This window comes from Anopheles coustani, chromosome 3 (assembly GCF_943734705.1).
Source record: "Anopheles coustani chromosome 3, idAnoCousDA_361_x.2, whole genome shotgun sequence".
In the NCBI taxonomy this organism is placed as follows: Eukaryota; Metazoa; Arthropoda; class Insecta; order Diptera; family Culicidae; genus Anopheles; species Anopheles coustani.
In genome coordinates this window covers 73,421,370-73,439,529 of record NC_071288.1, presented here as the reverse complement: position 1 = coordinate 73,439,529, position 18,160 = coordinate 73,421,370, and the positions used below count along the sequence as shown (strand labels likewise).

Here is an 18,160-nt window from a genome sequence, read left to right as displayed (position 1 = left end):
TCTAATTCTTTGCCGCTAGAACGATCTACGCTTCGCATTTTCCACAAACGAAAAATGTCTGCATACTTTGGCTGAGAAAGCTGTCGTTCAAACTCTTGTAGTGCGGTTGAATAAATTTTTCCTTGGACGTCAAAGGTTTTGTATTCATCATAAATATGTTTAATGCAGCCAGTACAATCTTCTAAATGTCCCATCTCTAATATGAAAGATTGTGTCAACTTATCGTTTGTGGTTGTGAAATATTCGCTATAATATCTGGACAGTTTTTCCCGTTGCTCTTGGGAGTTTCCGTAAAGATATGGATTCAATCGTCCTAGTATTCGATGTGAGATTTTATTATCATTCGACTGATCTTCTACGAGATATTTAATAGCTTCTATTGCAGTTAATTGTGTATCTTCCTGAACATTTTCGTACTGAGGTAACTGTTTATTTATTTCTTCAATTGTTGCGAGTCTATACTTTACGACTAATAGTTGAAGAGCAGCGGATTGCTGTATCCAATCATTTCCAAAGAAATGCTTTTTAGAGTAGTTTGTTGTAGTTTCGAATTTGTAAAAGAGATCTTGAAGATCTTTACGGGATATAATTTGGCTCCTTAATATTGACCAGTTATCTACTTTTCTGAAACCAATATCCAACAAATCAACAGGACAACAGTAACCATGGCTACTTTCAAGTTTTGCGATAAGTTGTATAGCTTTACGTGGCGATTCATCTACTTCATGGGCAAATTCCACATGACGCTTGATGTTTGATTCGATCGTTTGTTCTTGTTCGGTACTCAAATTCGCCTCTTGATTTTCTTCGATAGCAGTATCTGAAATCAAACGTTCTTCACTTTGGTGTACTTCGGTTTCCTGTGTATTTTGTGTTACATCTAGTTCAGTTACTTCTACTAATGTTTCTGAAATATCTTGCTGGTGTTTGGTGATTTCTTTAACTTTGTTCTGTGTTGCAATCACTATTTCAGATATCTTGCTGATATGTTGCTCTTCTCGTTCTTTCTGCTCTTCGTTCGTTGGACCATTCTGCAAAGCGGTTTGTTTCGTGATATCCAATTTAGGTTCAGCAGTCTGCTGTATGATATTGCTTGAAGTTGTTCGTCCAAAAGTTTTACCGCTAGTATTCGAAGATATTTGTGGTATATGAAGCTTAGCATTCAATTCAGCTGACTTTGTGGTTTTTTCAATAACAATCAAATAATCTGAGAACGAAGCACGCAATTTGTTTTCCAAAATTGGGTTCTTTCGCGTTGCAAGACCATGATGTTTTCGTTCGTTTGTATCGGAGTTGTTCCGTTCCTGATATTTTTTATTCACATTCTGCTCATTTGAGGAATAGCTAATCGAACAATATTTGTAATCAGTACCTCTCCAATCTTTATAAGGACAATATATTCTTTCACTGTTTCTAGTATCGTTAAAATTTAGCGATAATTTACTATTCCCATCCATCCCATAATATTGGGGCCAAGAGGAAAATATGCTTGGATTGTAATCAGTATAAGCCATATCGTTTCCGTTGGTCCCATGATTTCCAAACAAGCCACCACGTCCGGATTCTCCTTCCTCTCCTTGATTACTAAAACTATTCACGGGAAACTGTCGGTTTGTTGTAACATTCTTTACTGTTATTTCTCCAGCGTATCCACCCTGACCGCCGCGACCTTTCACCCCTCCGGAACCTCCAGGTTTTCCGGGAGCACCCTTAAATAGCAAAAACGACTGGGTGATAGGGAAATCACACTCGAAAGAGAAAGTAATTTCATTTTCTTCATTGTTTACTACTTCTATGAAAATATCACTTAGAAATGCATCTTCATGTATTTCATTTAAAACGTCTTGGGTTATTGGCGTTTGGAATGGTTTTTTTGCCCATTGGGTCACAACATGGGTGTCGCTTGAAAGCGTTTGAATAGTTTTAGCCACTGCCTTATTCCTGTCTTTACCCGCGTAAACAGCGGTTGGTGGAAACATCTCCTTGAACTGCTGTTTTGTAATTCCTTTCCCGTTTTCTCCGTTTTTTCCATTGCCACCATCCTGTCCCTTACTGCCCTTTCCACCATTTGAAATAATTGTAAGGTTTTCGACATTCTCAATTCTATTTGCCAGCATCAACACATTCCCACCACTTTCACCAGGATAACCATCCTTTCCTTGCACACCATCACCGTCTTTATCAGTTCCGGCATTATCAGGGTAGATATGATCGTTATTTTTTCCCGAAACGTCCCACGTTACAGGCTTCTCAACAAGTATAGCATTAGTTTGAATCGCTATGTTCATACCGTGCCAAGTATCGTTCTTTAGGTCTGCATCAACTTGAACAGATTCTATGGCAATAATTCGTACTTCTTCCACATTTGTGTTCTCATTAAAAGCCCTTTTTAATTCTTCCAATATCTTACTAAAGATGACTTTTTTACCGACAAACTCTACTCTATTGTCTATCTGTTTTAGTTGGACTTTAATATCTTTCGTAGAAGCCATATTTATATAAGTTTATGTGTAATGATTTTCACGAGAGCTCACGGTATTATTCTTTATGTTTGTTTTTTGAAGAGGATAGAAATTCATTCAAAATAATACATAGAAAAGCTACAACAATCACCTATTCTTGTTGCTCTTGTTGCTTTTAACTTTGAAACACTTAGAAATGATGTAGACAGTAAAAATGTAATTTGAGAAACTTTTGTATTGAGAAAACACAAAATATAAATCAATTACTAAAGTCAAAATCAAACAAATGGATCGATATCATGAAAATAAGCTTAAACACTTTATTGAATTCAAAAGTAACTGAAGTATGTGTTCGTGTTGGGCTAGTGCTTTGTCAGATTCGCAAGAATTTCTGTTATTTTTAAAATTCGAAGAAAATTAAAAGAATGGTATTATTTAAAAAATCATCTCAGTTTAGTTCTTTTCAATTTCGAATGTTTTTGTGTGTATGTAGAAATTGTAAATAATAATAATATTAATCCAAATTGTCATTGACGGTCATCAGTGGCTGCACCGGCGGTATTCTTGATGTTCGATGTAGTGCAATTGCTGGCCCCGCAAATGTATATATAGGTAGATAAATAGGTCTTTCAATTGGTTGATGCATAAATCCTTGATGGAACCTTATTGGGCGAGTCATTGAGCCACTCATTCATTGGGTGATTCACAGTTCTTTTGCTCGTTGCATAATAATTATGTGTCCGATTACCATTCAAAATTGTTTAAATAGTTACAAGGTATCAAACTGTTACAGTGTAATGCGAAAACTATGTGCATTGATTGTTTTGAATTGGATTGTTACTACTACACTACTTACTTAACCGGAGAAATATTTTTTTATAACATTATAACAAGTTGTGTCCACCTGGAACGATGCACTACCGTTATTTTAGCACGATCGATATGCTTTCGTATATGTTAGCGCCCTATTATATAACAGATTTTACTATCTTTTACTATCTTTTTTAGCACGTCACAACGAATCAAATATATTTGGTCGATCGGCTTTCAGTTCAGAAGATTTTTTTAATATTTTCTCTTAAAAATGGACCACAGTTGAACACGTATGAATTTTACACACTCACTAGCTTCTTAACTTTATTGGCTTTTCACTACTGGAGCTTGCTCTCAGACATGACTATTCCTGTTGCAGGTCCCATGTCGAATACTGCCGGATTACGAATTTTCGTTTGATTGTGAACGGTTTTATTTGTGACCATGGTCATCCCACGAGTACACTGTCCGACGTATGCCACATGAAACCAATACGTGAGAAATCTCCGTTTCGAAGTCGCTATTTGTTTTGGCATAGCAAAAGTAATCCGACCACATTCCGGCAGAGCGTTCTATTTTCAGATATTTCTATGGAAGTTTGTTTATAGTTTGTGACGAACACGGATGTCTAGGATTCTGTAAACCATGGCATACACATCCACACGAGATGCAGGGTGTAACAGGCCCTTAATGTGGCACTCATGGGATGACAGGAGCCGGTTAGTACGGAACCGGCTCCAAAATGTTCCGAGTTTAGTCGGAGCACACAGCACGGTACAGCGTAATAACCAAACACGCACTATGAAAATAATTTTGCTAGCACAATAAATTGGCATACTGTCATTCAGACAAGCTGTTTAACTCCTATTCACTGGCGGAAGTTGGAGAAAATTAATTTTCCAATCTTGTACCAACTACCAATTATACGCACGACTTGCATACCTGCATTACTAGTGACACACGAACGAACATTTTCTAAAGATGGCGGTGTTGAAACAAAAAAGAATAATTGGTTAACAACTAGTAAAATAGCGAAAATATTATTCATCAAAAATAATCTCGATTGAATGTTACTATGCTGAGTATAAGAAATGAATATGTTTTGTGATTACCTTCATATATTATTGCAACTTTTAAGATGAATTTGAACTAATAGTGATGTTGTATGACAGTATACTGTGCTATCACAAAAGCACAGCACAATCAGCTGTGGGTGGTATCACAGTACGGCACAGCAGAAAGTGCTTGATCCTACACAAATCATAAGGTTTTTTAATAATAAAGCAAACGGATAACTGTTCTCTAACCTAGCTGTAATGACTTTTTCAAGTGGTCAATGATTGACTGTGTCTCTAGAATGCGCCATAGTACGAGCATCATCGATGAAGCTGGAACTAATTTCTACAGTCCTTTATACCTAGTTTTATATAATTTTATATAAATTGGCGGTAAGATTGAACATTTAACACTTATATTAACATATGACACTTTGCAGACTGATTTTATTTTTTTTTACCTTTGAGATTGAAACAGCGCAACATCGAAAACAAAAACCGATATATTGCACGAAAGTGACTCGACCGGTAGACGTGTAAAATCTAAGGTAAGATAACTTAACACGTTGCCTACCATACCAGCGGACATGAGTTTCAAAATGTTCTTTCATCAAAAATGTACAGAAAGTGAAACATAAAAGGTAAAATACATTTTATAACCAAATGTGATCAAACGTAATTGTAATTGTAAGAGTAAAAATGTAATGAAAAAAAAAACTAAAAACAGCTTGACAGTCAACATGATCAACTATTGCAGAGAATTCTTACATGATTTCAGGCATAATTTGTTTTATTCTATTTTCTCAGTAAAATGTCAATTCAATTCACATGGATGTATGAAACACGCTGATAAACATATTCCATTACTTCGTTTTTCTAAATGGCATAATTCAGTCAGCCAGAGCCTACAGGCAAATCTTCTATATATTCAGGGTTGACGACATCCCTGCCAGCTATTTGGTTTTTTCGTGACGTGATCGTAACGTTCAAACATTTTGCAACGAGCGAAGACGATTCGTGGGGGGATATTCATTGTTCACGGGATGTGAAGAAACTTGGACATGGGTCGTGTACCGGTGTGGCGGGAATGGGTTTTTTACGACATTACTTTTGGGGCGACTCAGTCATGTACGATCTTGTTTACACATGTTCTGTTAATTCGTTTAGTTAGCGCTGATCAAAAAGTCTTGGTCAGCGTGGCGCTAAGGTGTGTTGGTTGTGTTGGAGTTTCGCGGGTTCAAACAATTTACATTTACTAATGTAATCGTGTAATTCCGCTACTTAATCTGGCAAAAAGAAATTTAGCTTTCGTACCCTTTAATCATATGTGTAATCTTGTCAAAATGTATACAAACGAACTAATTCTAAAAAACTTAAATTCGATCGCACTTTAATCGAATAGTAATCGAAATTACGTGCATATTTAACGTTTGTACTTTCAACAATAAACAACAAAACCATAGCTGTAGGTTCGAAAATATGCTGCAACTTTTACCAAATTGCAAAACATAAACAAAGTACAGATTACGCTTGACCCGAATGTCGACGATACACCAGAGACCAGCGTAATTCACGATTACACTAGCTATTACGTTTCGTTCATCGTTCATTCGATTATTTTGATTATTAAATATTTACAGTTTTACTCTAGATGCAGAATGGCAGACGACAAATATTGTGAATGACCGGTTCGGCGTGGCGCTGTGAACACAAAGTATAACTTTACTAATAATATTCAGCTTAAGACAAATCGAAGGTAAGAAACACAACAACTCACAAGTCAGATGTTAGGCAGACTGCCTCGCGCAAGCTGCACTGGGTAACTCAAATAGAACAGTAGAATGTAAATCCTTATTGATTAGTCCTTATGGGAAACTGTAGATGAATAAATGCGTCGATCTCTTTGGTCGGGTAAGGTCTGGATGCGATCTGTTGGACATTGTTCCTTAGTTTTCTTGAACAATCATTCTTTTAATCTGCATCGAATCAATACGGCTTCATGATTCGACATGATATTAAATCTTTCAATCATCGGTGGTAAAATCTATGTAAAGAGAGCCGAGAAACATATTTAGAGTGGGATTCTGAATGGAAAACATCATATAGTGATAAACTTACCATCATTGGTCTCAGAATGATTATACACACGCATGTCACAGTTTATCCGATAGAGTATTTGACTTTCGAGTTTTTTTTATCTGGTCGTTCAAACATGAACTACCTGAATTACGAATAGAGCCACGTGAATCGTGATAGCGCTTCGCTTTTCCAACATAACGCACATTGCTGATCATGCCTCTGAAGGGAAAAAATCTGGAACAAATTTTTAAAATTTTATATAATCAAATTCAAGTAACTTACATTCTTATGAACATATAACAACCTACCTGATACCATGCCTTGGCCAGCAACATTCACCATCTATTATATCAAGCCCAAAGTAGACTGTTTCTTTAATAATCGGAATGTTGAAGATACATCGCCTTTATAATATTTATGCTACTGCATATGTTGCGGGGTTTTATGTATTTACATTAGCAATCTTTTCTTGATTGCATTTACCCTTTCTTGCAAACTGGAGAGGTTTGTTATTTGAGTGCCCCATACTTATTTTATCCTCCACTTCGTTATACCTTTTTCTTAGCCTTTGGTTTTGAAGCTGTACCTTTGTTAGATTTGTGTTGACTTTCAGTGCCTAATTTTTCTTGCTCTCTACCCGCACAACTGCTTCCGCATTCGAAGAGTTCTTGCATAGAAATTTGATGAACAGAATGCCTTGCCTTTTTCAGATACTGTACTGTTTTGAAGCTTTTCGAACTGTAATCTGGTTTAGCTTGTGTTTGGTCCATGTTAGTCTGTATTTCGTTTATATATTTCGTTAGTATAGCTGCGTATTCCTGCTTGTAGTTCCGTAATGTCATCCTGCCTTCTTTCAACAATGGTTTTTTGTAATCAATTGAATTCAGTCTCGAGTGAAAATCTCTTTGAAGTTCGTTGATATCTTTGACTATTGCTTTGTAAACGTTTAGATAACGTTTAGTTTGATGCGTCCTTCCCCGAAAATTCTTAAAAAGCTCACAAAAATCCGGTAAATCTAATTTTCTCTTGGGTGTAACGGGATTATCCTCGACACTAGAGACTTGAACGATTGCTTTCTTCGTCCTAGGGTCATTTCGATTACGACTTTCTTCCCTTACTCCATCATCCTTTTTCTGTTCCTTGACAGAGGACGTTTTAATATCATGTACAATATTCATCTCGGCGGCACAATTGAGACCAAACGATCTCACTTCTTGAGGTAGAGTGTGGTAATTTTGCTTAATTTGGTATTGTAATACAGGATCTTTGGCAATGGCGGCAGCTAACTCATGCCTAAAGGAATTACCTCCTACAATATGAAACTCGGGAATCGCTGTAGCTAGAGCGTTCAACAAGCAGGGACCGGAGCTGGAAAAGCATGAGTTCCCACCGCTTCCGGAAACTTCGTAAAGATTATCCTGAATTCGAATATTGATAGCCCTATCCGTCACCCCAGTTGGTGCGACAGAAAACGTGACCCGCAACCCATTTTCTCCTTCAATGACGACTTTTGCTGACAAGCTAACACCTCGCCTTAGCACAAGGTTACACGCCAAAAAGGTGCAAGCACTGGCACACATGAAATTCATCGGAACGTTTTCCCGGATGATGGCTGCAAGAAGAGATGGGTTCCTAGTTTTGTACATCAGCCTGAGTAAGTCTTGATGATACTTTTGTGTGTGGTTAACTAAACTGGTTAGTGATTCCTCATCGCGACGTTCACGCTCAAGCTTTTCCTTGTGTTGTTGTTTAAGCTCCTTAAGCCGTACATCATACTCCGTGTTCTTGTTTGAATACCTTATATACGACCTCTCAACATTGGTGCTTTCTTTCCGTGTCGCATACACATCGCCCTGCGAGATGACATCACCGATGCTTTTCTTAAATAACTCCTCCCACAATGTTATTACTTTCTTTTGAAAAATTGCATAGCCTTTTGTTCCTTTTTCTTCTAGTGGTTGCCTGGCTAATGGCTTCGTTAGGTCAAGTTTGGTTTTCATTAAGATGTTCAAACTATATAATAGATCATCTGCATAACGACAAACTCTTGATAGCTCGATACTACGTTCACGCAGCGAAACTGCTTTCGATAAAGCACCGACGGGTTGAGCTTCCGTTTTGCCTGAAATTGCAACAGTCATCGTATGTCTGGTGTTTGCAAGATATTCCACCACACGCCTCTGTGCTTCGTACGTGCTGTTGGTTGCACTCGACACGAGCGTCCATGCATCTTCTTCGCCAAGCGCATCATAGGATCGCTTGAGTGTATTCAAAACAGGGTGTTTATTTATCTTGTCCATCGTTTTTGCCAAACAATCTCTTTCCAGCAAATTACACTGGGATTGTAGGTACCTTTCTGCCATAGTGTCCACCACCGTTTCGGTCACACTTAGTGTTGTTTTCCTGAGGACGTGTGTTGCGATTTGTCTTGCGACCGTTGGAACACCAACGGTTCCAGCTACCTGCTGTGCGCTTACGATCGGCCCTGCTAGCGCGTTTAAACTGGGCCCAATAAGTTTGAAGCCGAAGCGTGGTAGTTGGTTGACTCTGGAAAGCAAACTCGATACTCCGGCAGTGGCAACCATCAAACAAACACTCTGAAGCTTATACTTTCCATAGTCCTGCCAGCTGAAGTATCCCGAGTGGAAGGCCGTAGTGGCGTAGATGAGATCGTTTATACCTTCGTTGATCAGTGCGATCCCACCGTGAGCCAAAATCCCAGCGAAGCACAGTTCCACTGCAGCACCTATAGCAAACTGAGCAATTCCCATCGCGACCACTATTCCGGTATTGACGAGCATTTCTTTCGTCCATTTTTGCTCTTCTAGGTGAACCAGTTGATCCATACCATTGATGAAAAATAGGCGCACTTCCTCTACATTTACATGGTGCTCGATATCATTACAATCAAGTAAAGATGTAAACGCCACCTCAGGGACTTTGCGCGTATGTAAAGAACCCCTTAAACTGTTCAACCTCTCCACTACATGTTTGAAGACAACGTCATCTTTCGTTAACTTCAAACGATTGTCAAACCGTTTTTCAACCGTTTCATAGCTGTCGTACGATCTTTTCGATGCTCCTTCTCCAACGTCAAGTATAATGTTTCGTAGTGCGCGTCGCTTCGAGGCATCAGAAATACTGTAGCGATGGTCGGGTTTTGGCACGATCCACTGCAACAGCGAAAGTCGTTCGAAAGTTTTGATAACATTTAACGAAGCACCTACTTCACCCGCATTGAGCAACATATGAAGTTCCTGGTTAGTGTAACTCTGCTTTAGAGATTTTTTGTATTCATGATCAATGTCACCTTTCATCACCTTGATTGGGTTAACAAGTTTTTGCTCAAGCAAATAAAATACTAGACTACGGTGCGGTCGAGATAGCAGTTCCAGGCGGATCGGAGTTGCTTTTTCCGCTACCTGTCGGATCAGTTTTTGCAAAACCAGCCGATAACTGAAACAAACCGACAAAAGGTTCCGAACGGTCGGCTCGTAGGCGGTACAGGACAGAACCTGATCGTACGGCATTTCATCAAAGTTTATCGCTAGCGCATACGATCCTGCCTGATGACGGTGTTTACGAAGAATTTGGTGTTGAACCAGCTCCGACAAAATGGTTTCAGCTTCCATCCTGCTAATTATTGTTTTCTCCACAAAATCTTCCACGGTGATGGAATCAAAACAAGGTAAACTAGCTGACTGCAGCTTAGTGGCATCGACGGAGGCCTTTTTGTTAAACGACACTACCTTGTGCTCTTGGAGAAACTGATACTTTGTTCTACCGACGGTCTCGATAAACTTTTCCTTCACGAAAACGAACTCCCTATCGCTAAGCGAAGATACGGACTCTCCGTAAAGAACTATTTGCTTGCTGGTGCACTCTATGGTTTCCGTTTTCAACTCATTCTCCTGTACTCTCTGCCTTAGGAAATGTAGTAGCGAAGGATCAACTGTATCCATTTTTGCTTGGTCGACAATGACATAGCTTATCGTTCCATGCAAAACACCCTGGGTCGTTAGTATCTTCCAAAAATGCTCCCTGCCAGGCAACTCTATCGCCTGTTCGAGATCCTTTTCAAACTTTTCTCCATGGATGTGCGTGGTGTACTGCGTTAAGAATCTTTCCAGCCGTTTTGCAGATATTCCATAGGCCTGGCCTACTGTTCTAAGGTTCTTTTGGGATATATTTTTCTTCTCTACTGTAGCTTTAAGAAGAATTCCAGCTTTTAGTAGGTCCTTAAAAAGACACTCTGCCATATGAAACTCCACTTCGTGATTTTCAAATGATTCCGGAGTGATGTGATGCCCTAGGATATCGTCAATGGACCGGACGAACCTAGAGTAAAGATCAGCCACGTGCTTTTTCTGTTCCCCGTAGCCGTTGACTCGTAAACAACGTTCCCCAACGTGCAGTATTAAGTTGGTAATACTAGCGGCAGCAGTTGTAGCTAATTGGCTATGTGTTTCAAACAGTGTTCCTGCCGCCCGTAATTCGCGCTGGAACTGTCGAATCAATGTTATGTTTATACTGTCCAGAGGCTTTTGTGCCCAATCTATTTGTTTCGCTATCGCAAACGCCTTATAGTAGTGCGCTGCTTCAGAAAAGAAAGGCTCACTCCTAATGACGTTTTCATACAGTCTTATACAGGTCCCAGACAGATCTTTGTAAGTCCCCGACTTTTGCTGCGAAAGGTATTTTGCCAGCTTCACCATTTGTGCTGGAATTCCCTCAACCCATGGAATCCAAGTTACGGGTTGGATGGTTTTTGCTTGTGTTAAAAGTCCTCTATAGAGCTGTTTGAAATGGGAGATAAGCCGATCGAAGCTTTCATCTTTATATCCATCTTCCCCAGCGGTTAAAGTCTCGCTATGATTATCCAACCAAAACGCCCATCTATCCAAACAGCTTTTCATTAAAATTTCTTCCAGCTCGTCAGGGATCTGATTATAGTTTAGTTTCTTCTTCAGTTGTTCATACTGATTCTTAAACACTTGAAAGTAACGTTCTTCAGCAATGATTCGGTTATGGTAGTACCTTTTAATTTCTGAAACGCGTAACACCTCGCCTGTGTCGCGTTCCGTTTTCATGTCAAAGATTGTAGACTTTGCATCTTTCGAATACTCAACGATAATTTGGCCGGAACCTTTATCACCACTACGAGCTGCTCTTCCAAACGCTTGTTCCTCAATCCGCTTGTTGCCCGGAAGGTATGTTAATAATACGTGTAGTCCTCCGGCGTTCCTCAACGCATCTGTAATTTGTATATCGGTACCACGACCGGCCAAGTTCGTTGCCACAATTATTTGCCCCTGGTCTAGTTTTTTGTCACCTTTGGCTATCGCAAACTCTTCGTAATCGCGCACATAGCAATGGACGTGCGTGGCTTCCTTTCCGCCTAGCGCTTTATGTAGGATCAGAACATCTTTGACTGTTGCACAAATAATCAAAACCGATCGTTTTTCTACTCCAGTAACTAATTGTGCCTGATTACATACGCTTTTAATCCATTCCTCTCTATCGCAGCAGATAAATGGTGCTACTTCCTGGAATTGTTTCACATAAGAGGTAGGAATCGTCACGAAATCAACGTTGTGTATTTCCCGTAGTAAGTCCAACTCTGTCTCGGATCCTAATGTGCCCGTTAAGCCGTACAGCTGGCGATAGAGTTTGAAATAGGAAACGTTTGAAATAAACACGGCCTTCAGGCTGAGCATGGACAGCTTACAGCCATGCTTCAATTGCAAAAATTGATGCAACGCTTCATCCCATTGCGAGTTCGCTTGATCCGTTCCCGTATCTTTGTCTAAAATGATGATATTGGCATTACGATCCGAGCTCGTACCTGTTCTGTCCACGTCCACCACATAGTCATGTCCCGGATTCATAAAGAATGCAGTTATACCACTTTTTATCCACTGCTTCAGATGTCTTTCAACAAACGATCGAAGATGATTCGGGACCAGTACGACTCTTTCCCTGTCAATGGTTGCTTGGAGAAGAAAGCTTATACGATCGGTGTATCTCGAGAATTCGGGCGTCAATGACTCACTTATCTTCAATCCGTCTAAGGATTCTATCAACAACCTGCCTCGTTCGTCAAGCATCTTCGGAATTTACCAATTCTAACCATATCACTTTACAATCGCGATCACTAAGTGTCACATCAATTTTCGCAATATCCTGTTCCCTAATCATGCCATACAAATCGCTCAAGACTGCCGCTTCGATACATTTTACTTCCAGATCAAATGAATAGACAATTTGTTCGGGTCGATTGATCCGTTGCCAAATGAAGAGATACACCGATTCCAGCTTGTCCATCCAAGGTATATCATGCGATAGGTACAGCATATTATTGCCTTTGTCGACAAGCATACTGTCGACCTCGTCCACAATGACGTTCGTGAAGTCACGATCTCCGAGTATATTCTTCCCATAGAATCGATCCAACAGATAATCTCGTTGGAAACTTCCCAGATCGCCATACACTACTTGGCATAGCACATAAGCTTCTCTACGTTTCTCTGTATCTTCACTACAATTATGTGAAACGGTGATACCGAACAAGCTGTAGATATCATTGTTATTTTCTGCATCACGCTTAGCCAGAACTGAAGAGCTAGTTACTATATCGACTTTCTCCCCGAACAATGCTTTCATTATGGCAGCTGCCACTACGATCAATGATTTGCCTTCTCCTGTGGAAACTTGGGCCAAGATACTGCGGCCATTTGCCAATAAAGTCAGCACAGCTAGTTTTTGAGTATCGCGAAGATTGAAACCTCTTTTGAGCACTACTGCTCGATCGATCACGGCAAGCATTTCCTGAAGATCTCCCACCTCGGTTTTATACTCCCTTGCGCTAAAGTATTTGGCCCACATTCGAATGTCGTTCTCGGTAAACTTGTGTACCATTTTAGTGTTTGATTGGAAGTTCACAATTCCTTTGAATTTGACGGGTATATTCTTCTTAATCTCGTAGTTCCTCTCATTTATTTCAATGATCGATCTTTCAATGTTCTTTTTAACAAGCTCAAAACTATTAGCATTACACATGATCATCTCAACCAATTGTGAAATGTTGCGCTTATCATTTGATGAATTATACTTTACATTCATTAATGTCATCCATTCACTGCAACGGCCGTATTTCAGTTTCTGCAAGTCTGCGTCGGAAAGATTCCATTTCCCGTTATGGAAGTAAGACAATATGGTGATAAATGTGTTAGAGCTTACTCTTTCGGCCGTTATTTTTTCATGGAGTATTTTCAACAAATTTTCCACCAACTCTGTGCCGTACATATTTTCTATAGAGAGGACATAGTAGGAAGCGGTTGATAAATCATCATCGCCTTTAACATTACAAACTTCTTTCAGTTTGCTAAGCCAAAACTTTTCTTTGAGTACATATGGCCACTCGGACAACTCCAATCGTTCAAGAAAGACTGATCCACTATTAATATGACTCAATAGGTACAAAATGGTTTCCATCCGACCAGTAGTTAGTGATTTCGCTTGAACTAAGTTAGCACTAAGCAGTATCAAAACTTCTTTGTTTTGTATTTTCGATAAGTACACTCGCCATTTTGCTTTCTCTTTTAATTGTGCCTTAAAATAATTTTCCAAGCGAAGTAAAACCAATTCGTCCGTCCAATTACGTTGAGGATACGCTGCAATGAGCCAAGCGAACGTGTACTGCTCTTGTCCTCCTTCTAGGAAATAAGACAGGATAGAATTAATGAAGAAGTACATCTCTTCACATGATACATGTCGTCCTTCACAAGCGAATCTATTCTGCAAGTGAAATAAGATTCCTTCTTGTCCAATGTATGCTGGTGTCATTTTTGAAAGCCTCACGCCTAATTCGAGCCTTTCCTCCTGAGGAAAATATTTTATTATGACCTGCGGATCACCATTTTCACACTCTACACTAGGAGATATTTCTTTTGAATTTTTATCCCAAAAAGTGATCGAGTGCAAGCTTTGATCAAGGTCCTGCTTATGATTTAATGTTCTAATTTTAGTAAGAATCTTTTCGAATGTTTTATCCTTCTTTCGTCGTTCATGCTGTAGATGTAAGTTATTTTTATCGATGCTCAGTTGAACGAGTTCAGTGGCTTCACGGAGCAAATAGACCACTGTGTTGGACGAAGCATTTAAATTTTCTTGCAGAAACATCTCGTCTTCTAAATCCTTTCGATATAAACGAATGTTCACATCGAAGATCAAAGACAATAATTCCCGATAAGTTTTAGATTCTGCGCCGGTATTTTTCACGAATTCACAAAATTGATTACGCACATCTGCATCATTGCAGCACTTTATCCAGCTAGCAAGGAATTTGTACTGACAAGCCAAATAATCATATTTGGCATCGAACCCCTCGAATGGTTCCCCTCTAGTGTTACGTTCCTCCATTAGGCGTAAAAAATCCTCATTCTTTGGCTCCGCAAGTTGCCGCATAAATTGCTCGAACGAAGAACTAACAGTCCATTTCGATTGTTCGAAAAAACTCCTATATTCATCGAAGTAATTTCTGATGCAGTCTGGCGGTGTGTCCGATTGACCCGCATCGAAAACGTACAGTTCCAGCGCCCGTCCGAGAACGGTATGATTGCTTGGTAGCTCTTCTCTACAGTATGCGGACATCCTATTGCGTTGTTCGTGGGAATTTACAAACAGGTACTGATTGAGTCGTCCCAACAGAGGGTGTGAGATTTGTTTCTCACCGACGGAACCTGCTATAAGGTATCGGGTAGCTTCTTCGGCTGTCAAAGAGCGCAGAACGTTTGGATTAAACTTTTCATAATTGGGCAACGTTTTAGCTACTTCTTCCAATATCGCGATTTTGTACTTTTTGATCATTAACTCTTCCAACCACTGAAGCGTACGAATCTTTCCTGCAGGTTCTTTTGTGAAACTTTGCTTCACATTTTCTAGGTCGTTAAAGAGAGGTTGAAGGTCAAAGGCGGAAATAGCGATAGTTTGTAGTACCGTTCCTACTTCCGACGCTCTAGTAGATGAAAGTTGAATTGACAATGAATTAATGATACCTGATGCATCGATGATACCGTGATCCTGTGCATGCATTTGAGTGGCATATCCTTTCCGAGCGTAGTTATTAGTTTGCGAAAGGAATTGTACATGTCGCTTGGTACGTGATTCGAAGGCCTGTTTTTGTGCTATATATTTTTTGGTATCAGATTGAACAAAACATGTTATATTCGATTTTATGTTACTTTCCTCTCGCTGTACTCTTTTGGTAGGATCTTGGGTGGCACATTCGACTTGCGGAAGTAAGTTTAGATACTTCGAGTAAGTTTGACGTATAGCAGTTTCCAGAATTGGTTTTTTCCTAGTTGCAAGAGCGTAATGTTTGCGATCGCGTTCATCTCTCTTATTGTGAAACTCGGTAAATTGTGTTTGTCGCATAACGTCGATTTCGGATCGCTTGATCGTAGCGTACATATCCTTGTAGGTACAATAAACACGCGAACTTGAGTTTTCGCTATGGTATTCCACTGCGAGTTTACTATTGCCATCCAGACCGAAGTATTTTGGCCAAGATTCGGTGAAAAAGTTTGACACCGAATAGTCGGTATAGCCCATGTCCCATCCATTTTTCCCGTGACTGCCATACAGGCCTCCCGATCCAGATTTCCCATCTCTTCCCTGTTGGGTGGTTTTTCTTATCTCAAACTTTTTACCTTCTTCAAAGATCGCGACTATTACCTCACCAGCGTACCCACCCTGGCCACCAAGACCACCTTGTCCCCCGTTGCCGCCACTTTTACCCGGGGAACCCTTGAACAACAAGAACGACTGGCAATTGACAGCTATTTCGCTTCCACATTCGTAAGAAAATGTTATTTCATTTCCTTCGTGTGTAACGGCCTCTATAAATATGCAGCAATTGGGTGCTACCGGTCGTGCTTTCTCCAATACAAACTTGTTTGATGAAAAGCCGGGAGTGAGAATCCACTGGCAGTTAGTGGTACGTGCACACCGTTCAATACTTTCAATTGTTGTGATGAACGGACTTCTTCTAGCATGTGGGGCAAACGCCGCAGTCACGGGAAATTTGCGCAAAAACTCACTCAAACCAATTCCGGTGCCATTTTCTCCGTCTCTTCCAGGGCCACCATTTTGACCGTTGCTTCCATCTCCACCGTTCGATACAATTGTCAAGTTTCTAGCATTTTCAATACTGTTTGCCAGTATCAGAACATTTCCGCCACTTTCACCAGGATAACCGTCCTTGCCTTGCATACCGTCACCACCTTTATCGGTGCCGGCATCTTCGGGGTAGACATGATCATTTTTCTTTCCCGAAACGTCAAACGTAACAGGTTTGGTAACTATTATCGCATCCGTTAGCATCACTATATTCTTCCCGTGCCAATGCGTGTTCTTCAAATCTGCATCGATAGTAATGCAGTCCGTGGCAATAACGCGTAATTCTTCGGCATTAGGCTTTTCCAGGAAACGTTCCATTGTCACCAAACTACTGATGGCAATTTGCCTACCGATGCCCTCAATCACTAATCGTCCATTTAATAGTTTGACATGCAACTGTAATTTATCCGTTGACGCCATTTTTACTTCACAGTAGCGCACGAAATTAATCAGAAACGGTAATGTGCGGTTATGGTTGGTCACAATCTACACGAAATATGTGTTGAATTTTTTGCAGTAAGTCTTTTCACTAGAGTGTAGTCACTTTACAAAACCAAAGCTAAACGTCTGTTCTCATTAAAAAGAGCGCCAAAGCATACTTGGTGCACCAACAGTGTAAAAAATCACAATGCAGCAACTTCACGACTGTTCATTCGACGTGTAACATGGAGCATCAAAAATACACATGTAGAAATGAAGAAAAAACACACACAATTAGTTAATTTGCTTAACAATACAATCCCTACATTCATGGACTTACGTTCGTGCATGAAATGCTTTCAGGACACCCTTCTTTACAATCAAACAAATGAAATTTTAGCAACTTCTTCCGAGACTGTTTTAAATTTACGAGTGATCCGCGCGGAATGATCATTCCAAGTGACGTAATGTCAAGCGCGTGTCAAGCGGAATGCTGTTTCAATCAGCTCCGAGATGTCACAAACATGTTCGCGCGAACGTGTTGACAACCATGAAATTTAAATTTCCTTTGTTCGTTGGCAAGTGACGAAGTTGCTGGGCGCAAAGGCCCCTATTTTGCCCCATGCATATAATTTTGCCTCTAATTAGGAAAGAAGAATGTTTATTAAATTGATTGCAAATAAAAATGCGTCCAAATCTTGTTTAGGGTGTTAAGCCTTTGCACTCGACTGTTTTCGACTGCGCAAACCAGCAACTCGAGGCAATTTCACGCGTGGTCTAAACCCCTTTCTAAACAAAGCCGCGTATTCAAATGACAATAGTCCAGCAGTTTATTCATTAGTTTGCGATAAATAACTATAAAAAAAAATTAAAAAATATAAAAGTAGGCGGTAAAGGCATTTCCCAATATCGCAATGAAATTTTTCAAGTTTACGAATCAATTTTAATCAAAAACAATCATCAAACTATCAAAAAATATCCAATTGCTTGTTTTACTTTGCTCCACTGCTCACCCAACACACGATCTACAGCAGATGACTTTGACCAAAAGACAGCAGGGAAAATCGATATTTAATACAGTGTAATATTCTTAGGAAAACAAATTATGATCGCGCCGCAAGATTTCATCGTTTGCACGAAAAGTCAGCCCCA

General features: G+C 39.8%; 1 protein-coding gene across 1 annotated transcript; it reads right to left on the bottom strand.

Moving 5' to 3' along the window:
- Positions 1–6,354: 6,354 nt before the first annotated feature.
- Positions 6,355–16,906, bottom strand: LOC131266465 (uncharacterized). Its single transcript, XM_058269012.1, is given in 4 exon segments — positions 6,355–6,374; positions 7,716–12,519; positions 12,521–13,578; positions 16,510–16,906. Coding segments are annotated over 4 exon segments (6,279 nt in total).
- Between the last annotated feature and the right edge of the window lie 1,254 nt (positions 16,907–18,160).